The sequence below is a fragment of the Carcharodon carcharias genome, chromosome 14 (assembly GCF_017639515.1).
Source record: "Carcharodon carcharias isolate sCarCar2 chromosome 14, sCarCar2.pri, whole genome shotgun sequence".
NCBI classification, from domain to species: domain Eukaryota; kingdom Metazoa; phylum Chordata; class Chondrichthyes; order Lamniformes; family Lamnidae; genus Carcharodon; species Carcharodon carcharias.
Genome location: NC_054480.1, coordinates 82,167,400 through 82,189,716, shown reverse-complemented (window position 1 = coordinate 82,189,716; position 22,317 = coordinate 82,167,400). Strand labels below are relative to the sequence as shown.

Genomic DNA, 22,317 nt, shown 5'->3' with positions numbered 1-22,317 from the left:
TCTCTCTCTCACCGCCTCCGTTCAGTATCTCTGATCTCTCTCTCTCTCTCTTTCTCATACTCTCCATTCAGTATCTCTGATCTTTCTCTCTCTGTGGCTCTCTCCATTTATTATGTCCTCTCTCTCTCTCCCTCAGGCTCTCTCCTTGCAGTGTCCCTTATCTCTCTCTCCCCCCCGCCACCCCACTACTCTCCCCATTCAGTATCTCTGATGTCTCTCTCTCCCTGACCCTCCATTCAGTATCTTTGGTTTCTTTCTCTCTTTGACTCTCTTAATCAGTTGCTCTGAATTCTCTCTAACACTCTCCATTCAGTTTGTCTCATCTCACTCTATCTCTCTCTTTCACTGTGTCTCTCCATTCACCACCTCTGATCTCTTTCCCTCTCCATTCAGTACCTCTGATCTCTCTCTCTATGACTCACTGAATTCTGTATCTCCAATCCCTCTCTACCTCTCCGACTCTCTTCATTCAGTATCTCTGATCTCTCTCTCTGACACTCACCCTTGCTTATCTCTGATCTCTCTCTGTCTCTGACTCTCTCCATTCTGTATCTCCAATCCCTCTCTCTCTGACTGTCTCCATTCAGTATCCCTGATCTCTCTCTCTCTCTGTCTCTCACTCACTCTCTCCGTTCAGTATCTCAGATTTGTCTCTTTCTGTCTGACTCTCTCCATTCAGTATCTCTGATTTCTCTCTCTCTCTCTGACTCTTTTAATCAGTATCTCTGAACTCTCTCTGACTCTTTCCATTCAGTATGTCTCATCTCACTCTCTCTCTCTCTCTTTCTCTGGGTCTCTCCGTTAATTATCTCTGATCCGTCTCCCTCTCCCTCTCTCCATTCGGTGTCTGTGTCTCTCTTTCTCTCTGGTTCTCACTGTTCAGTACCTCTGATCTCTTTCTCTGACTCTCCATGTTCAGCATCTCTGATGTCTCTCTCTCTCCCTCTGGCTCTCTCCATTCAGTATCTCTAATCTGTCTCTCTCTGACTTTCTCCATTCAGTATTTCTGTCTCCCTCTCTAATTCTCTCCATTCAACATCTCTGGTCTCTCTCTCCCCCTAACTCTATCCTTTCAGTATTTCTGATCTCTTTCCATCTGACTCTCTTTGTTCAGAGTCTCTGACCTCTCTCTATCTGACTCTCCCCGTTAAGTATCTCTGATCTCTCTTCTCTGACTCTCTCCTTTCATTGTCTCTCCATTCTGTATCTCCAATCCCTCTCTCCCTTTCTCTGACTTCTCCATTCATTCCCTCTGATCTCTCCTTCTCTGTCTCTCTCTCTGACTCTCTCTGTGCAGTATCTCTCTCTTTCAGACTCTCTCCATTCAGTATCCCTTATCTCCCTCTCTCTCTTACTCTCTCCATTCTGTATGCCTGATCTCTATTCCTCTAACTCTCTCCATTCATTATGTCTGATCTCCCTCCCTTGGACTCCCTCCCTGGATTTTACAGTAAATAGATGAATCCTGTTGAATTCCCCTGTTCACCTCTGATCATTTCTGTCCTCAGGATAGTATCACTAATGAGCTCCAAGTGATGAATCTGCTGAACCATGTGAATCTTATTCAACTTTATGATGCATTTGAGAGCAAGAATGAGATGATTCTTGTGATGGAATAGTGAGTATTACTTACATTGATGATCAAGTCATGCTGCAGTGAGCTACAGTTTGTATTTTGTGCCTAAGTGTGAATATGTACATTGCATGTCTTTGACAGCATGTTAATGCTTTGTTTTATTGTGATTGCTGGGAGGCAGTAATCTTTCCGAATAATTACTGCTTTGTGCATGCCTTATTTCAGCTGCCTATAGGATCATGAAATGAATGATGCAGCACACAATGAGGCTGCTTGGCCCATCATGCCTGCACTTTAGTAGAGTTCTCCACTGACCCCCATCCTCATACTCTTTTTAAAATTATTCATTAACAGGATGTGGGCATCGCTGGCTGGGCCAGCATTTATTGCCCATCCCTAACTGTCCTTGAGGCAGTGGTGGTGAGCTGCCTTCTTGAACCGCTGCAGTCCATATGGTGTAGGTACACCCACAGTGCTGTTAGGAAGGGAGTTCCAGGATTTTGACCCAGCGACAGTGAAGGAACAGCGATATATTTCCAATTCAGGATGGTGAGTGGCTTGGAGAGGAACTTCCAGGTGATGGTGTTCCCACCTATCTGGTGCCCTTGTCCTTCTAGATGGTAATGGTCGTGGGTTTGGAAGGTGCTAACTAAGGAGCCTTGGTGAGTTCCTACAGTGCATCTTGTAGATGGTACACACTGCTGCTACTGTGTGTCAGTGGCAGAGGGAGCAAACGTTTGTGGATGTGGTGCCAATCAAGTGGGCTGCTTTGTCCTGGATGGTGTCAAGCTTCTTGAGTGTTGTTGGAGCAACACTCATCCAGGTAAGTGGAGAGTATTCCATCACACTCCTGACTTGTGCCTTGTAGATGGTGAACAAGCTTTGGGGAGTCGCTGCATGATTCCTAGCCTCTGACCTGTAGCCTTGTAGCTACTGTATTTCTATGGCTAGTCCAGTTCTGCTTCTGATCAACAGTAACCCCCAGGATGTTGATATTAGGGGATTCAGTGATGGTAATGCTTTGAATGTCAAGGGGAGATGGCTAGATTCTCTCTTGTTGAAGATGGTCATTGCCTGACACTTGTGTGGCACGAATGTTATTTGTCACTTGTCAGCCCAAGCCTGGATATTGTCCAGGTCTTGCTGCATTTGGACATGGACTGCTTCAGTATCTGAGGAGTTGCGAATGGTGCTGAACATTATGCAATCAACAGCGAACATCCCCACTTCTGACCTTATGATGGAAGGAAGGTCATTGATGAAGCAGCTGAAGAGGTTGGGCCGAGGACACTACCCAGAGGAACTGACTCCCCATAGTCCTGTAAACATTTTAATTGTCCAGTTCTGTTTTGAATGTTACTAATTAATCTGTTTCAGAATCCTTTCAGGCAGCTTATTGCAGGTCACGATAGCTCATTGTTTGAACAAGAAATCTCCTCATCTCCCACTCTGGATCTTTTAAATTGATGTCTCGCACTCCTGTCACTGCTAACATTTCCTTCTTTCACTCTATCAAACATTTCAGCATTTTGAACACATTGACTAAATGTTCTCTTAACTTTCTGTGCTCTAAGGAGAATAATCCCAGCCTCCTCGATCTCTCCACATATCTGATGTCCCTCATCCCTGGTACCATTCTCCTCAGCACCCTCCTTAAGACTTTGGTTTATCTGTTTCTTGTTGAAACCTGTCCATTCCGTCAAGTCATTACATGAGTCTTGAGTTGTTTGATCTGTTCAAAATCCATCCCATTTAACATGGTGGTAGTGCCACACGACACAATGGAGGGTTTCCTCAATGTGAAGACAGAACTTAGTCTCCTCAAGGACTGTAGTCACTCCCACTGATACTGTCATAGACAGATGCATCTGCGGCAGGTAGGTTAGTGAGGATGAGGTCAAGTTGCCCTGGGGGCCCTCAACATTGATTCCATGAAGTGTCATGGCATCATGTCAAAAATGGTCAAGGAAACCTCATGCTAACAAATCTTATTACAGAGAGCTTTTCAGGTGCTACCTGCAAGATCAGGACTCTCCTCGTGAATCCCTCCCCTGCACCCCCTCCGCCCCTGCCCCCCGACCCCACGCCAGATTACCCATGCTTAGGGCTCATTGGTTGGAGCCTCCATGAACATCATGTGACACCTGGTAGAGCAGGAGAGGCTATACCTTCAGTTATTACATTTCCTCCCCTTTAGTTTTCACAGCTTATGTTTACAGAGAACATTTGAATTTCCAACAACATATACGTATGTTGTCTCTGAGGTGCTCTCCTTATTCGGCTAGAGCAGCGTAGCTGGTGGCACATCATTAGAGAGTGGCAGTTCTGGGTTTGGCAACTGTACAGAAACATTGGGCATGCCTATTCTAGGTCAATTTGTCACCGCAGGGATTGACAGTTCGATGTTAATCACAGGTGGAATAGTTGGTTGTTGGAATGACTTTCTATTACGAATATGGTCCACATGTTTTCGAACAATTCCACTTCCACTTGGAGGGATAAGGGACCAGTCTCTGAGACAATTATTCCAGGAACCCAACAAGGTCCACTTCTGAAATTTTGTACGAATACCATGTCACCTACACTGAATGTGCGAGCTTTGCTGTGTATATCATAATTCAATTTTGATTACTCTGATTCTGCTCTACCTTCCCCTCTAACTTTGGAAACACCAGGCTTAGCCGTGTATGTAGGCGGCATTTTGTCAATAATTCAGACAGTGTTGAACCTGTAGTCGAATGAGCCATAGTACAGTAATGAGAATAAAGCGGGAAAGTTGAGTTTCTAGAGCACCTCCTGATAACCTCTTCATTCCAGATTTGAAAGTTGGCACAACTCTCTCAGCTAAACCATTTGATGAGGAGTGACATGGGGCTGTTTTAACGTGACTGATTCCTTTTAAATTCATGAATCTCTGAAACTTTATACTGGTAAAGACTGTGCCGTTATAAGAAGCGATGACTTCCAGTAGGCCATGTATAATAAAATTATGATGCAGCTTTTCAATAGTTGCACTCGCTGTTGGTGATCTGACTTCATACAAGTCCATCCATTTAGAATGCGCATCTACGATCAATAAGAACATGGTACCTAAGAATGGTCCTACATAATCAACATGTAGCCTAACCTAGGATCAACCAGACCACTCCCATGGATGCAGTGAAGCTGAAACAGGCAACTTCTGTTGTTGCTGACATTGGAGACAGTGCTTGACCATCCTTTCAATGTCACTGTCAATGCCTGGCCACCAGACATAGCTTCGCACAAGCATTTTCACTTTCAATATGCCTGGATGCGCACTGTGAGGCTGTCAAGAGTAATTCACTTCCTTGCAAAGGGATGACGACTCTTGATCCCCACAACAAAATTCCATCTTGACAACTTAACTCTGTTTGTCGAGCATGGAATAGTCTCATCTCTTCAGATACAGATAAATTTGACCACCATTTCAATACAAGGTCTCAGACTTTCAACAAAATTGGATCTCTGTTCGTCCAACTTCTAATTTGCTTTGCACACATAGACGAAGAATCCAAGAAATTCAGTAATAGCACAACTCCTGTGACACTGAAGCATGTATAATACTGCCTGCCAATGGGAGATGACTGAGTGAATCCCCATTTGCAATCTGCAAGCTGTGATGGTGCATAAAGGAATACTCATACGCAGATAATATCAAAGACCAAAGTTGTATTCTTTCTGATATTATTGGCAGAATGGCCTTATCCTCACTGAATAGTTTATGGTCAGACTCAATGGTGAGATGTCGTCCATGTAGGTACTGGTGGAATTTCTTCACTCCAAATACCATTGATAAAACTTCCTTTTCTAGCTGGGAATAACCCTTCTTGGCTGTGGAGAGGGTTCTCGAGACATACCCAATGGGACTTTCAGATCCATTTTCCATTCTATGTGATAACACAGCTCCTACACCGTAAGGAGAGGTATCACATGTCAATATCAACTCTTTCGAAGGGTCATATTGCATCAATAAACAGGACAAATGCAGCAGTTTCTTTACTTTCACAAAGGCTTCTTCCTCCTGTGAATTCCACGACCAACAGTGGTTCTTTTTTAACAACAAGTATAATGGTGCTAACACAGTTGATAAGTTAGGCAAGAAGCGGCTATAGTAGTTGATCATACCCAGGAAGGATTTGAGTTCAGTTACATTGAATGGTGAGGCTACAACTTTTATTGCCCAAACTTTCTCTTCTACCAGATGCAATCCCATGGCATCCACCCTGTGACCCAGGTAAGTAACTTCTGGTGCTTAAAATGTGCATTTTTCCTTCTTTAACCATACACCAGATTCCATGAACCCTCTTATCACCTACTCCAGGCTGGCCAAATCTTTGGTCTCGGTTGACCCTGTGATCAGAATATTATCTAGGTTTACTACCGCGCGTGGAAGTCCTTGCAAAAGACTCTCCATTGTCCTTTGGAAGATAGTGCATGCAGACGATACTCCAAAGGGTAGGTGAATATACTGATAAAGACCCTTGTGTATGTTAATAGTTGCATATTCTCTCAATATGCTATCCAGTTCTAATAGTTGGTTGGCGTGGCTCATTTCCAATTTTGTACAGGATTTGCCTCCAGCCAACTTTGCATATAAGTAATTTATCCTTGGAAAGGGATACTTGTCTAGCTTGGCTGCCTTGTTTACGGTCAATTTATAGTCCCCACAAATGTGTATGGTTTAGTCAGGCTTAACCACTGGAACTATGGGTGCTGCCCATTCTGAGAATTGGACAGGTTGGATGATGCTCAGCTTTTCTGTATCTACCTTCTCCTTCAACACATAAGGCACAAATCTGGCCTTAAAGAAATGTGGTGTCACCTGAGGATCCACATATATCTTGGCCTGCATACCTGCTAACTTCCCTAATCCATCCCGAAATACCATGTCATATTTCCTTAGCAGTTCAGGAACTCTTGCTTTCAAGTGAAATATTTCAGACCAGCCAAGCTGTAACCAGCCTCAGCCCAGGAGACTAGGTCCTTCACTTGTCACTATGATCACTGGAAGCTGGGCTGTCTGTTGCTTATAAGATACAGGTACTGTGGTAATGATTTTTACCTGTATAGATTCTCCAGTGTATGTCTTCAATTTAGTGATTGTTCGCTCCAGATTTGGTTGGGTATCTTCATTTCGGTATTTAAACGTGTGCTCTCCCACGATTGTGGTTGAGGCTCCCATATCTCCCTCCATTATTAGTGGCTTCCCATTCACTTGGATTGTGACAGTAATAGGTTCGGTTTTTACAGCGGTGACTTTGTATATGGAATAGTTGTCGGTATCGCAGCTTCAGGTTCTGCTGTATTCTTTAACTCAGTCATGTTGGTTTGCTGCTTTATGGGCTGTTTTGATTTTGTCCTGCATTGCCCCACTATGTGATCTTTCTTTTGCCTGTAATGACATTCTGCCTCCTTAAATCTACAGGCGTCCAGTTCGTGGTCACCCCCACATCGTTAATAAATTAACCTTAGAGTCACTGCTGAAGTGTTTCTACTCAGCCTTTTCATGTTTCAGGTATCTAACAGCGGACATTATCTCTCACTTCACTGTGTCTCTGGATTTGGTGCCATGCCCAGCGCTAGGTTCCCACCCCACATGAAGAACGCCGCCATGTTGTATGTGTTGCAAAGCTTGCGAGTCTCTCACAGCACTTTCAAAGCCAGGGGATCAACCCTGGTTCAATGAAGAGTGCAGGAGGGAATGCCAGGAGCAGCACCAGGCATACCTAAAAATGAGGTGTCAACCTGGTGAAGCTACAATGCAGGACTACTTGTGTGCCAAACAAAATAAGCAGCAAGTGATAAACAGAGCTAAGTGATCTCACAGCCAATGGATCAGATCTAAACTCTGCATCCAGTTGTGAATGGTGATGGACAACTAAACAACTCACAGGAGGAGGAGGCTCCACAAATATCCCCATTCTCAATGATGGGGGAGCCCAGTACATCAGTGCAAAAGATAAGGCTGAAGTATTCACAACCATCTTCAGCCAGAAGTACTGAGTGGATGATCCACCTCGGCCTCCTCCAGAGGTCCCCAGCATCATAGGTGCCAATTCAATTCACTCCATGTGATATCAAGAAATAGCTGAAGGCACTGGATACTGCAAAGACTATGGGCTCTGAAAATATTCCAGCAATAGTACTGAAGGCTTGTGCTCCAAGACTTGCCGTGCCCCTAGCCAAGCTGTTCCAGTACAGCTGCAGTACTGGCATCTACCCAGCTATGTGGAAAATTGCCCAGCTATGTCCTGTACACAAAAAGCAGGGCAAATCCAACCTAACCAATTAACACCCCATCAGTCTACTCTCAATCATCAATGAAATGATGGAAGGGGTCATCAACAGAGCTATCAAGCACTTGCTTAGCAATAACCTGCTCACTGATGCTCAGTTTGGGTTCCCCAGCACCACTCATCTTCTGACCTCATTCCAGCCTTGGTTCAAATATGGACAAAAAAGCTGAATTATTGAGGTTAGGTGAGCGTGACTGCCCTCGACAGAAAGGCAGCATTTGACCGAATGTGGCATCAAGGAGCCCGAACAAAACTGGAGTCACTGGGAATCGGGGAAAACTCTCCACTGGTTGGAGTCAGACACAGCACAAAGGAAGATGGTTTTGGTTGTTGGAGATCAGTCAATTCAGCTCCAGGACATCATTGCAGGAGTTCCTCAGGGTAGTGTCCTTGGCTTAACCATCTTCAGCTGCTTAGTCAATGACCTTCCTTCCATCATAAGGTCAGAAGTGGGGATGTTCGCTGATGATTGCACAACATTCAGCACCATTTGCAACTCTTCAGATGCTGAAGCAGTCCATGTTCAAATACAGCAAGACCTGGACATTATCCAGGCTTAGGGTGACAAGTAGCAATAACATTCGTGCCACACAAGTGTCAGGCAATAACTACCTCCAAAGAGAGAATTCAACCATCTCCTCTTGACATTCAATGGCATTACCACTGCTAAACCCACCACTATCAACATCCTGGGGGTAGCGATTGACCAGAAACTGAACTAGACTAGCCATAGACATACTCTGGCTACAAAAGCAAGTCAGAGGCTGGGAATCCTGTGGCAAGTAACTCACCTCCTGACTTCCCAAAGCCTGAACACCATCTACAAGGCACAAATCAGGAGTGTGATGGAATACTCCCCGCTTGTCTGGATGACAGCAGTTCCCCCAACACTCAAGAAGCTTCACACCATCCAGGACAGAGCAGCCCACTTGATCAGCACCACATCCACAAACATTCACTCCCTCCACTATTGATGCACAGTAGCAGCAGTGTGTACCATCTACAAGATGCACTGCAGGAATTCACCAAGGCTCCTTATCAGCACCTTCCAAATCCATGACCATGACTACCATTTAGAAGGACAAGAGCAGCAGACACATGAGAACACCACCATCTGGAAGTTCCCCTCCAAGTCACTCACCATCCTGACTTGGAAATATATCACCGTTCCTTCACTGTCGCTGGGTCACTGGTAACCCGCTTCCTAACAGCTCATGGACTGCAGCAGTTCAAGAAGGCAGCTCACCAGCAGCTTCTCAAGGGGTAATTAGGGATGGGTAATCAATGCTGGCCTAGCCAGTGATACACATAACCCTGCATTTGTACTCCATTGTGATTATACTAGAGCTCAGAATGTGGTTTCTTTCACGGTTCTCGCCATTTCTGACTGCCCTTAATTTTACTGTTAAAATACTGAAAGGTTTTCTGACTGCTGGATTTTGACACTTGGATTTTATTTATTCTTCTTTTGCCCCTTTGTTGCATTTTGGAATTCCTGATCATTTTTCAATGGAAAGATTTTAGATATGATTAATGTAGGAGCATAGCTTTAGAAAAATGAGTTTATAAAGGTATATAAGTCACCTCACATTGAAGATATCACATTCTGGAACAATGTTAATAAACAGACATTGAACTGTCATCTAGAATCTTCCAAACTAAAAGGGGGTTCGGTACATTTCAGAAGATGTGAGATAAATTTTCACATTGTGGGCTGGAAGGCAAATCAGTCCTGTCAAGAATGAGGTGGCTTAGCAAAGATTCAACCTGGGAGAAGATGGGAGGAGCCAGTTTAATTTCCAGCTTGACAGATCAATGCCACCAACCCCACCTCGCACACACCACCCCACAACACTTCCACTCTCCTCCGAAAATTGCTCATAGGTCAGCCTGCATTACCTGTCAACATGAGTAACAAAAGGAAGGTGCAAGACAGTGGTGAAGGTCAGTGGTGCAGGTCAGTGGAGAAGGTCAGTGGAGCAGGTCAGTTGTGCAGGTCAGAGGTGAAGGTCAGTGGGGCAGGTCAGTGCTGCAGGTCAGTGGTGAAGGGCAGTTGTGGAGGTCAGTGGTGCAGGTCAGTGGTGCAGGTCAGTGGTGAAGGTCACTGGGGCAGGACAGTTGTGAAGGTCAGTGGTGCAGGTCAGTGGTGCAGGTCAGTGGTGCAGGTCAGTGGTGAAGGTCACTGGGGCAGGACAGTGGTGAAGGTATGTGTTGCAGGTCAGTTGTGAAGGTCAGTGGTGCAGGTCAGTGGTGCAGGTCAGTGCTGAAGGTCAGTGGTGCAGGTCAGTAGTGCAGGTCAGTGGTGCAGGTCAGGGGTGAAGTTCGGTGGTGCAGGTCAGTGGTGAAGGTCAGTGGTGCAGTTCAGTGGTGCAAGTCAGTGGGGAAGGTCAGTGGTGCAGGTCAGTGGTGAAGGACACTTGTGCAGGTCACTTGTAAAGGTCAGTGGTGCAGGTCAGTGATGCAGGACAGTGGTGAAGGTCAGGGGTGCAGGTCAGTGCTGCAGGTCAGTGGTAAAGGTCAGGGGTGCAGGTCAGGTATGAAGGTCAGTAGTGCAGGTCAGTAATGAAAGTCAGAGGTGCAGGTCAGTAGTGCAGGGAAGTGGTGCAGGTCAGTGGTGAAGGTCAATCGTGCCGGTCAGTGGTGAAGGTCAGTTGTGAAGGTCAGTGGGGAAGGTCAGTGATGCAGGACAGTGGAGAAGGTCGGGGGTGCGGGTCAGTGCTGCAGGTCAGTGGTGAAGGTCAGTGGTGCAGGTCAGGTGTGAAGGTCAGTGGTGCAGGTCAGTAATGAAGGTCAGAGGTGCAGGTCAGTAGTGCAGGGAAGGGGTGCAGGTCAGTGGTGAAGGTCAATCGTGCCAGTCATTGGTGAATGTCAGTTGTGAAGGTCAGTGGTGCAGGTCAGGTGTGAAGGTCAGTGGTGCAGGTCAGTAATGAAGGTCAGAGGTGCAGGTCATAAGTGCAGGGAAGTGGTGCAGGTCAGTGGTGAAGTTCGGTGGTGCATGTCAGTGGGGAAGGTCAGTGGTGCAGATAAGTGGTGAAGGACACTGGTGCAGGTAAGTGGTGAGTTCATTTGTGCAGGTCACTTGTGAAGGCCACTGGTGCAGGTCAGTGGTTCTGTTAAGTGGTGCAGGTCAGTGGTGAAGGTCGGGAGTGCTGGACAGTGCTGCAGGTCAGTGGTGAAGGTCACTGGGGCAGGTCAGTGGTGAAGGTCAGTGGTGCAGGTCAGTTGTGAAGGTCAGTGGTGGAGGTCAGTGGTGCAGGTCAGTGGTGAAGATCAGTGGTGCAGGTCAGTAGTGAAGGTCAGTGGTGCAGGTCAGTGGTGACGTTCGGTGGTGCAGGTCAGTGGTGAAGGTCAACGGTGCAGTTCAGTGGTGCAAGTCAGTGGGGAAGGTCAGTGGTGCAGGTCAGTGGTGAAGGACACTGGTGCAGGTCACTTGTGAAGGTCAGGTGTGCAGGTCAGTGATGCAGGACAGTGGTGAAGGTCGGGGATGCAGGTCAGTGGTGCAGGTCAGTGGTGAAGGTCAGTGGTGCAGGTCAGGTGTGAAGGTCAGTGGTGCAGGTCAGTAATGAAGATCAGAGGTGCAGGTCAGTATTGCAGGGAAGTGGTGCAGGTCGGTGGTGAAGGTCAATCGTGCCGGTCAGTGGTGAAGGTCAGTTGTGAAGGTCAGTGGTGCAGGTCAGGTGTGAAAGTCAGTGGCACAGGTCAGTAATGAAGGTCAGAGATGCAGGTCATAAGTGCAGGGAAGTGGTGCAGGTCAGTGGTGAAGTTCGGTGGTGCATGTCAGTGGGGAAGGTCAGTGGTGCAGGTCAGTGGTGAAGGACACTGGTGCAGGTCAGTGGTGAGTTCATTGGTGCAGGTCACTTGTGAAGGTCACTGGTGCATGTCAGTAGTGCTGTTAAGTGGTGCAGGTCAGTGGTGAAGGTCAATCGTGCCGGTCAGTGGTGAAGGTCAGTTGTGAAGGTCAGTGGGGCAGGTCAGTGATGCAGGACAGTGGAGAAGGTCGGGGGTGCGGGTCAGTGCTGCAGGTCAGTGGTGAAGGTCAGTGGTGCAGGTCATGTGTGAAGGTCAGTGGTGCAGGTCAGTAATGAAGGTCAGAGGTGCAGGTCAGTAGTGCAGGGAAGGGGTGCAGGTCAGCGGTGAAGGTCAATCGTGCCGGTCAGTGGTGAAGTACATTTGTGAAGGTCAGTGGTGCAGGTCAGGTGTGAAGGTCAGTGGTGCAGGTCTGTAATGAAGGTCAGAGGTGCAGGTCATAAGTGCAGGGAAGTGGTGCAGGTCAGTGGTGAAGTTCGGTGGTGCATGTCAGTGGGGAAGGTCAGTGGTGCAGATAAGTGGGGAAAGACACTGGTGCAGGTAAGTGGTGAGTTCATTGGTGCAGGTCACTTGTGAAGGCCACTGGTGCAGGTCAGTGGTTCTGTTAATTGGTGCAGGTCAGTGGTGAAGGTCGGGGGTGCAGGACAGTGCTGCAGGTCAGTGGTGAAGGTCACTGGGGCAGGTCAGTGGTGAAGGTCAGTGGTGCAGGTCAGTTGTGAAGGTCAGTGGTGGAGGTCAGTGGTGCAGGTCAGTGGTGAAGATCAGTGGTGCAGGTCAGTAGTGAAGGTCAGTGGTGCAGGTCAGTGGTGAATTTCGGAGGTGCAGGTCAGTGGTGAAGGTCAGCGGTGCAGTTCAGTGGTGCAAGTCAGTGGGGAAGGTCAGTGGTGAAGGTCAGTGGTGAAAGACACTGGTGCAGGTCACTTGTGAAGGTCAGTGGTGCAGGTCAGTGATGCAGGACAGTGGTGAAGGTCGGGGGTGCAGGTCAGTGGTGCAGGTCAGTGGTGAAGGTCAGTGGTGCAGGTCAGGTGTGAAGGTCAGTGGTGCAGGTCAGTAATGAAGGTCAGAGGTGCAGGTCAGTATTGCAGGGAAGTGTTGCAGGTCAGTGGTGAAGGTCAATCGTGCCGGTCAGTGGTGAAGGTCAGTTGTGAAGGTCAGTGGTGCAGGTCAGGTGTGAAGGTCAGTGGCACAGGTCAGTAATGAAGGTCAGAGATGCAGGTCATAAGTGCAGGGAATTGATGCAGGTCAGTGGTGAAGTTCGGTAGTGCATGTCAGTGGGGAAGGTCAGTGGTGCAAGTCATTGGTGAAGGACACTGGTGCAGGTCAGTGTTGAGTTCATTGGTGCAGGTCACTTGTGAAGGTCACTGGTGCATGTCAGTAGTTCTGTTAAGTGGTGCAGGTCAGTGGTGAAGGTCGGGGGTGCAGGACAGTGCTGCAGGTCAGTGGTGAATGTCAGTGCTGCAGGTCAGTGGTGAAGGTCAGTTGTACAGGTCAGTGGTGCAGGAATGTGGTGCAGGTCAATGGTGAAGTTCAGAGGTGCAAGTCAGTGGTGCAGGCCAGTGGTGAAGGTCAGTGGTGCAGGTCAGTGTTGAAGTTCACTGGGGCAGTTCAGTGGTGAAGGTCAGTGGTGCAGGTCAGTGGTGCAGGACAGTGGTGAAGGTCAGTGGTGCAGTGCAGTGGTGCAGGTCAATAGTGAAGGTCAGTGGTGCAGGTCAGTGGAGCAGGCCTGTTGTGCAAGTCAGTGTTGAAGGTCAGTGGTGCAGGTCAAAGGTGAAGATCAGCGGTGCAGGTCAGTGGGGCAGTTCAGTGGCGAAGATCAGTGGTGCAGGTCAGTGGGGAAGGACACTGGTGCAGGTCAGTGGTGGGTTCATTGGTGCAGGTCACTTGTGAAGGTCACTGGTGCATGTCAGTTGTGCTGTTAAGTGGTGCAGGTCAGTGGTGAAGGTCGGGGCTGCAGGTCAGAGCAGCAGGTCAGTGGGGAAGGTCAGTGGTGCAGGTCAGTGGTGAAGGTCAGTGGTGCAGGTCAGTGGTGCAGGTCAGTGGTGACGGTCAGTGGTACAGGTCAGGGGAGCAGACCAGTGGTGCAAGTCAGAGTTGAAGGTCAGTGGTGCAGGTCAAAGGTGAAGGTCAGCGGTGCAGGTCAGTGGTGAAGGACAGTGGTGCAGGTCAGTGCTGAAGGTCAGTGGTGCATGTCAGTGGTGAAGGTCAGTGGTGCAGGTCAGTGCTGAAGGTCAGTGGTGAAGGTCATTGGTGAATGTCAGTGGTGCAGGTCAGTGGTGAAGGTCAGTGGTGCAGGACAGTGGTGCAGGTCAGGGGAGCAGACAAGTGGTGCAGGTCAGTGTACAAGGTCAATGGTGCAGGTCAGTGGTGATGGTCAGCGGTGCAGGTCAGTGGTGCAGTTCAGTGCTGAAGGTCAATGGGGCAGGTCAGTCGTGAACGTCAGTGGTGCAGGTCAGTTGTTAGGTCAGTGGTGGAGGTCAGTGGTGCAGGTCAGTGGTGAAGGTCAGTGGTGCAGGTCAGTGATGCAGGACAGTGGTGAAAGTCGGGGGTGCAGGTCAGTGGTGCAGGTCAGGTGTGAAGGTCAGTGGTGCAGGTCAGTAATGAAGGTCAGAGGTGCATGTCAGTAGTGCAGGGAAGTGGTGCAGGAGAGAGGTGAAGGTCAATCATGCCAGTCAGTGGTGAAGGTCCGTTGTGAAGGTCAGTGGTGCAGGTCAGTTGTGAAGGTCAGTGGTGCAGGTCAGTAATGAAGGTCAGAGATGCAGGTCATAAGTGCAGGGACGTGGTGCAGGTCAGTGGTGAAGTTCGGTGGTGCATGTCAGTGGTGCAGTGCAGTGGTGCAGGTCAATGGTGAAGGTCAGTGGTGTAGGTCAGTAGAGCAAGCCAGTTGTGCAGGTCAGTGTTGAAGGTCGGTGGTGCAGGTCAGTTGGGGGGGTCAGTGGTGCAGTTCAGTGGTGCAGGTAAGTGGTGAAGGTCAATCGTGCCGGTCAGTGGTGAAGGTCAAAGGTGAAGGTCAGCGGTGCAGGTCGGTGGGGCAGTTCAGTGGCGAAGATCAGTGGTGCAGGTCAGTGGTGAAGTTCACTGGGGCAGGTCAGTTGAGAAGGTCAGTGGTGCAGGTCAGTTGTGAATGTCAGTGGTGCAGGTATGTGGTGTAGGTCAGTGGTGGAGGTCAGTGGTGCAGTTCAGTGGTACAGGTCAGTGGTGAAGGTCAGTGGTGCAGGTCAGTTGTGAAGGTCAGTGGTGCAGGTCAGTTGTGAAGGTTAGTGGTGCAGGTCAGTGGTGAAGGTCAGTGGTGCAGGTCAGGTGTGAAGGTCAGAGGTGCAGGTCAGTAATGAAGGTCAGAGATGCAGGTCATAAGTGCAGGGAAGTGGTGCAGGTCAGTGGTGAAGTTCGGTGGTGCATGTCAGTGGGGAAGGTCAGTGGTGCAGGTCAGTGGTGAAGTTCACTGGGGCAGGTCAGTTGTGAAGGTCAGTGGTGCAGGTCAGTTGTGAATGTCAGTGGTGCAGTTATGTGGTGCAGGTCAGTGGTGGAGGTCAGTGGTGCAGTTCAGTGGTACAGGTCAGTGGTGAAGGTCAGTGGTGCAGGTCAGTGGTGAAGGTCAGTGGTGCAGGTCAGTTGTGAGGGTCAGTGGAGCAGGTCAGTTGTGAAGGTCAGTGGCACAGGTCAGTAATGAAGGTCAGAGATGCAGGTCATAAGTGCAGGGAAGTGATGCAGGTCAGTGGTGAAGTTCGGTGGTGCATGTCAGTGGGGAAGGTCAGTGGTGCAAGTCATTGGTGAAGGACACTGGTGCAGGTCAGTGTTGAGTTCATTGGTGCAGGTCACTTGTGAAGGTCACTGGTGCATGTCAGTAGTGCTGTTAAGTGGTGCAGGTCAGTGGTGAAGGTCAGTTGTGAAGGTCAGTGGTGCAGGTCAGGTGTGAAGGTCAGTGGCACAGGTCAGTAATGAAGGTCAGAGATGCAGGTCATAAGTGCAGGGAAGTGATGCAGGTCAGTGGTGAAGTTCGGTGGTGCATGTCAGTGGGGAAGGTCAGTGGTGCAAGTCATTGGTGAAGGACACTGGTGCAGGTCAGTGTTGAGTTCATTGGTGCAGGTCACTTGTGAAGGTCACTGGTGCATGTCAGTAGTTCTGTTAAGTGGTGCAGGTCAGTGGTGAAGGTCGGGGGTGCAGGACAGTGCTGCAGGTCAGTGGTGAAGGTCAGTGCTGCAGGTCAGTGGTGAAGGTCAGTTGTACAGGTCAGTGGTGCAGGAATGTGGTGCAGGTCAATGGTGAAGTTCAGAGGTGCAAGTCAGTGGTGCAGGCCAGTGGTGAAGGTCAGTGGTGCAGGTCAGTGTTGAAGTTCACTGGGGCAGTTCAGTGGTGAAGGTCAGTGGTGCAGGTCAGTGGTGCAGGACAGTGGTGAAGGTCAGTGGTGCAGTGCAGTGGTGCAGGTCAATAGTGAAGGTCAGTGGTGCAGGTCAGTGGAGCAGGCCTGTTGTGCAAGTCAGTGTTGAAGGTCAGTGGTGCAGGTCAAAGGTGAAGATCAGCGGTGCAGGTCAGTGGGGCAGTTCAGTGACGAAGATCAGTGGTGCAGGTCAGTGGGGAAGGACACTGGTGCAGGTCAGTGGTGGGTTCATTGGTGCAGGTCACTTGTGAAGGTCACTGGTGCATGTCAGTTGTGCTGTTAAGTGGTGCAGGTCAGTGGTGAAGGTCGGGGCTGCAGGTCAGAGCAGCAGGTCAGTGGGGAAGGTCAGTGGTGCAGGTCAGTGGTGAAGGTCAGTGGTGCAGGTCAGTGGTGCAGGTCAGTGGTGACGGTCAGTGGTACAGGTCAGGGGAGCAGACCAGTGGTGCAAGTCAGAGTTGAAGGTCAGTGGTGCAGGTCAAAGGTGAAGGTCAGCGGTGCAGGTCAGTGGTGAAGGACTGTGGTACAGGTCAGTGCTGAAGGTCAGTGGTGCATGTCAGTGGTGAAGGTCAGTGGTGCAGGTCAGTGCTGAAGGTCAGTGGTGAAGGTCATTGGTGAATGTCAGTGGTGCAGGTCAGTGGTGAAGGTCAGTGGTGCAGGACAGTGGTGCAGGTCAGGGGAGCAGACAAGTGGTGCAGGTCAGTGTACAAGGTCAGTGATGCAGGTCAGTTGTGATGGTCAGTGGTGCAGGTCAGTGGTGCAGTTCAGTGCTGAAGGTCAATGGGGCAGGTCAGTCGTGAAGGTCAGTGGTGCAGGTCAGTTGTGAAGGTCAGTGGTGGAGGTCAGTGGTGCAGGTCAGTGGTGAAGGTCAGTGGTGCAGGTCAGTGATGCAGGACAGTGGTGAAAGTCGGGGGTGCAGGAGTGGTGCAGGTCAGGTGTGAAGGTCAGTGGTGCAGGTCAGTAATGAAGGTCAGAAGTGCATGTCAGTAGTGCAGGGAAGTGGTGCAGGAGAGTGGTGAAGGTCAATCATGCCAGTCAGTGGTGAAGGTCCGTTGTGAAGGTCAGTGGTGCAGGTCAGTTGTGAAGGTCAGTGGTGCAGGTCAGTAATGAAGGTCAGAGATGCAGGTCATAAGTGCAGGGACGTGGTGCAGGTCAGTGGTGAAGTTCGGTGGTGCATGTCAGTGGTGCAGTGCAGTGGTGCAGGTCAATGGTGAAGGTCAGTGGTGTAGGTCAGTAGAGCAAGCCAGTTGTGCAGGTCAGTGTTGAAGGTCGGTGGTGCAGGTCAGTTGGGGGGGTCAGTGGTGCAGTTCAGTGGTGCAGGTAAGTGGTGAAGGTCAATCGTGCCGGTCAGTGGTGAAGGTCAAAGGTGAAGGTCAGCGGTGCAGGTCGGTGGGGCAGTTCAGTGGCGAAGATCAGTGGTGCAGGTCAGTGGTGAAGTTCACTGGGGCAGGTCAGTTGAGAAGGTCAGTGGTGCAGGTCAGTTGTGAATGTCAGTGGTGCAGGTATGTGGTGTAGGTCAGTGGTGGAGGTCAGTGGTGCAGTTCAGTGGTACAGGTCAGTGGTGAAGGTCAGTGGTGCAGGTCAGTTGTGAAGGTCAGTGGTGCAGGTCAGTTGTGAAGGTTAGTGGTGCAGGTCAGTGGTGAAGGTCAGTGGTGCAGGTCAGGTGTGAAGGTCAGAGGTGCAGGTCAGTAATGAAGGTCAGAGATGCAGGTCATAAGTGCAGGGAAGTGGTGCAGGTCAGTGGTGAAGTTCGGTGGTGCATGTCAGTGGGGAAGGTCAGTGGTGCAGGTCAGTGGTGAAGTTCACTGGGGCAGGTCAGTTGTGAAGGTCAGTGGTGCAGGTCAGTTGTGAATGTCAGTGGTGCAGTTATGTGGTGCAGGTCAGTGGTGGAGGTCAGTGGTGCAGTTCAGTGGTACAGGTCAGTGGTGAAGGTCAGTGGTGCAGGTCAGTGGTGAAGGTCAGTGGTGCAGGTCAGTTGTGAGGGTCAGTGGAGCAGGTCAGTTGTGAAGGTCAGTGGTGCAGGTCAGTAATGAAGATCAGAGGTGCAGGTCAGTAGTGCAGGGAAGTGGTGCAGTTCAGTGGTGAATGGCAATCATGCCGGTCAGTGGTGAAGGTCAGTTGTGAAGGTCAGTGGTGCAGGTCAGGTGTGAAGGTCAGTGGTGCAGGTCAGTAATGAAGGTCAGAGATGCAGGTCATAAGTGCAGGGATTTGGTGCAGTTCAGTGGTGAATTTCGGTGGTGCATATCAGTGGGGAAGGTCAGTGGTGCAGGTCAGTGGTGAAGGACACTGGTGCAGGTCAAAGGTGAAGGTCAGCGGTGCAGGTCAGTGGCGAAGATCAATGGTGCAGGTCAGCGGTGAAGGTCAGTGGTGCAGGTCAGTGGTGAAGGACAGTGGTGCAGGTCAGTGGTGAAGGTCTGTGGTGAAGGTAATTGGTGCAGGTCAGTGGTGCAGGTCAGTGGTGAATGACAATCGTGCCGCTCAGTGGTGACGGTCTGTTGTGAAGGTCAGTGGTGCAGGTCAGTTGTGAGGTCAGAGGTGCAGCTCAGTAATGAAGGTCAGAGGTGTAGGTCAGTAGTGCAGGGAAGTGGTGCAGGTCAGTGGTGAAGTTCGGTGGTGCATGTCAGTGGGGATGGTCAGTGTGCAGGTCAGTGGTGAAGGACACTGGTGCAGGTAAGTGGTGAATTCATTGGTGCAGCTCTCTTGTGAAGGTCACTCATGCAGGTCAGTGGTGCTGTTAAGTGGTGCAGGTCAGTGGTGAAGGTCGGGGGTGCAGGACAGTGATGCAGGTCATTGGTGAAGATCAGTGGCGCAGGTCAGTGGTGAAGTTCACTGGGGCAGGTCAGTTGTGAAGGTCAGTGGTGCAGGTCCGTTGTGAATGTCAGTGGTGCAGGTCAGTGGTGCAGGTCAGTGGTGAATGACAATCGTGCCGGTCAGTGGTGACGGTCAGTTGTGAAGGTCAGTGGTGCAGGTCAGTTGTGAAGGTCAGAGTTGCAGGTCAGTAATGAAGGTCAGAGGTGCAGCTCAGTAGTGCAGGGAAGTGGTGCAGGTCAGTGGTGAATTTCGGTGTTGCATGTCAGTGAGGAAGGTCAGTGTGCAGGTCAGTGGTGAAGGACACTGGTGCAGGTAAGTGGTGAGTTCATTGGTGCAGCTCTCTTGTGAAGGTCACTCATGCAGGTCAGTGGTGCTGTTAAGTGGTGCAGGTCAGTGGTGAAGGTCGGGGGTGCAGGACAGTGATGCAGGTCATTGGTGAAGGTCAGTGGTGCAGGTCAATGGTGAAGTTCATTGTGGCAGGTCAGTTGTGAAGGTCAGTGGTGCAGGTCAGGTGTGAATGTCAGTGGTGCAGGTCAGTGGTGCTGGTCAGTTGTGCAGTTCAGTGGTGCAGGTCAGTGGTGAAGGTCAGTGGTGCAGGTCAGTTGTGAAGGTCAGTGGTACAGGTCAGTTGTGAAGGTCAGTGGTGCAGGTCAGGTGTGAAGGTCCGTGGTGCAGGTCAGTAATGAAGGTCAGAGATGCAGGTCATAAGTGCAGGGATTTGGTGCAGGTCAGTGGTGAAGTTCGGTGGTGCATGTCAGTGGGGAAGGTCAGTGGTGCAGGTCAGTGGTGAAGGACACTGGTGCAGGTCAAAGGTGAAGGTCAGCGGTGCAGGTCAGTGGGGCAGTTCGGTGGCGAAGATCAATGGTGCCGGTCAGTGGTGAACGTCAGTGGTACAGGTCAGTGGTGAAGGACATTGGTGCAGGTCAGTGGGGAAGGTCAGTGGTGAATGTCAGTGGTGCAGGTCAGTGGTGAAGGTCAGATGTGCAGCTCAGTAATGAAGGTCAGAGGTGCAGGTCAGTAGTGCAGGGAAGTGGTGCAGGCCAGTGGTGAAGTTCGGTGGTGCATGTCAGTGGGGAAGGTCAGTGTGCAGGTCAGTGGTGAAGGACACTGGTGCAGGTATGTGGTGAGTTCATTGGTGCAGGTCTCTTGTGAAGGTCACTGATGCAGGTCAGTTGTGTTGTTAAGTGGTGCAGGTCAGTGGTGAAGGTCGGGGGTGCAGGACAGTGATGCAGGTCAGTGGTGAAGTTCAGTGGTGCAGGTCAGTGGTGAAGTTCACTGGGGCAGGTCAGTTGTGAAGGTCAGTGGTGCAGGTCCATTGTGAATGTCAGTGGTGCAGGTCAGTGGTGCAGGTCAGTGGTGCAGGTCAGTGGTGGAGGTCAGTGGTGCAGGTCAGTGGTGAAGGTCAGTGGTGCAGGTCAGTTGTGAAGGTCAGTGGTGCAGGTCAGTAATGAAGATCAGAGGTGCAGGTCAGTAGTGCAGGGAAGTGGTGCAGGTCAGTGGTGAAGGTCAGTGGTGCAGTTCAGTGGTTCAGGTCAGTGGTGAAGTTCAGTGGTGCAGGTCAGTGGTGAAGGTCAGTGCTGCAGGTCAGTTGTGAAGGTCAGTGGTGCAGGTCAGTTGTGAAGGTCAGTGGTGCAGGTCAGGTGTGAAGGTCAGTGGTGCAGGTCACTAATGAAGATCAGGGGTGCAGGTCAGTAGTGCAGGGAAGTGGTGCAGTTCAGTGGTGAAGGTCAATCGTGCCGGTCAGTGGTGAAGGTCAGTGGTGCAGGTCAGTGGTGAAGGACAGTGGTGCAGGTCAGTGGTGAAGGTCAGTAATGAAGGTCAGAGATGCAGGTCATAAGTGCAGGGATTTGGTGCAGGTCAGTGGTGAAGTTCTTTGGTGCATGTCAGTGGGGAAGGTCAGTGGTGCAGGTCAGTGGTGAAGGACACTGGTGCAGGTCAAAGGTGAAGGTCAGCGGTGCAGGTCTGTGGGGCAGTTCGGTGGCGAAGATCAATGGTGCCGGTCAGTGGTGAACGTCAGTGGTACAGGTCAGTGGTGAAGGACATTGGTGCAGGTCAGTGGGGAAGGTCAGTGGTGTAGGTCAGTGGTGAAGGTCTGTGGTGAAGGTAATTTTGCAGGTCAGTGGTGCAGGTCAGTGGTGAATGACAATCGTGCCGCTCAGTGGTGACGGTCAGTTGTGAAGATCAGTGGTGCAGGTCATTTGTGAAGGTCAGAGGTGCAGCTCAGTAATGAAGGTCAGAGGTGCAGGTCAGTAGTGCAGGGAAGTGGTGCAGGTCAGTGGTGAATTTCGGTGGTGCATGTCAGTGGGGAAGGTCAGTGTGCAGGTGAGTGGTGAAGGACACTGGTGCAGGTAAGTGGTGAGTTCATTGGTGCAGGTCTCTTGTGAAGGTCACTCATGCAGGTCAGTGGTGCTGTTAAGTGGTGCAGGTCAGTGGTGAAGGTCCGGGGTGCAGGACAGTGATGCAGGTCAGTGGTGAAGATCAGTGGTGCAGGTCAGTGGTGAAGTTCACTAGGGCAGGTCAGTTGTGAAGGTCAGTGGTGCAGGTCCGTTGTGAATGTCAGTGGTGCAGTTCAGTGGTGCAGGTCAGTGGTGAAGGTCAGTGGTGCAGGTCAGTTGTGAAGGTCAGTGGTACAGGTCAGTTGTGAAGGTCAGTGGTGCAGGTCAGTAATCAAGATCAGAGGTGCAGGTCAGTAGTGCAGGGAAGTGGAGCAGTTCAGTGGTGAAGGTCAGTGGTGAAGGTCAGTGGTGCAGGTCAGTGGTGAAGGTCAGTGCTGCAGGTAAGTTGTGAAGGTCAGTGGTGCAGGTCAGTTGTGAAGGTCAGTGGTGCAGGTCAGGTGTGAAGGTCAGTGGTGCAGGTCACTAATGAAGATCAGGGGTGCAGGTCAGTAGTGCAGGGAAGTGGTGCAGTTCAGTGGTGAAGGTCAATCGTGCCGGTCAGTGGTGAAGGTCAGTGGTGCAGGTCAGTGGTGAAGGACAGTGGTGCAGGTCAGTGGTGAAGGTCAGTAATGAAGGTCAGAGATGCAGGTCATAAGTGCAGGGATTTGGTGCAGGTCAGTGGTGAAGTTCTTTGGTGCATGTCAGTGGGGAAGGTCAGTGGTGCAGGTCAGTGGTGAAGGACACTGGTGCAGGTCAAAGGTGAAGGTCAGCGGTGCAGGTCTGTGGGGCAGTTCGGTGGCGAAGATCAATGGTGCCGGTCAGTGGTGAACGTCAGTGGTACAGGTCAGTGGTGAAGGACATTGGTGCAGGTCAGTGGGGAAGGTCAGTGGTGTAGGTCAGTGGTGAAGGTCTGTGGTGAAGGTAATTTTGCAGGTCAGTGGTGCAGGTCAGTGGTGAATGACAATCGTGCCGCTCAGTGGTGACGGTCAGTTGTGAAGATCAGTGGTGCAGGTCATTTGTGAAGGTCAGAGGTGCAGCTCAGTAATGAAGGTCAGAGGT

General features: G+C 50.4%; 1 protein-coding gene across 1 annotated transcript in view; it reads left to right on the top strand.

The window, feature by feature from the left end:
* Positions 1-1,458: 1,458 nt before the first annotated feature.
* LOC121287547 (myosin light chain kinase family member 4-like) overlaps positions 1,459-22,317 on the top strand; it is a 361,929-nt gene continuing 341,070 nt past the window's right edge. Inside the window, exons 1-2 of the mRNA XM_041205478.1 lie at positions 1,459-1,467; positions 1,509-1,618. Coding sequence (XP_041061412.1) covers positions 1,459-1,467; positions 1,509-1,618 — 119 coding nt within the window. The remainder of the gene's footprint in view (positions 1,468-1,508; positions 1,619-22,317) is intronic.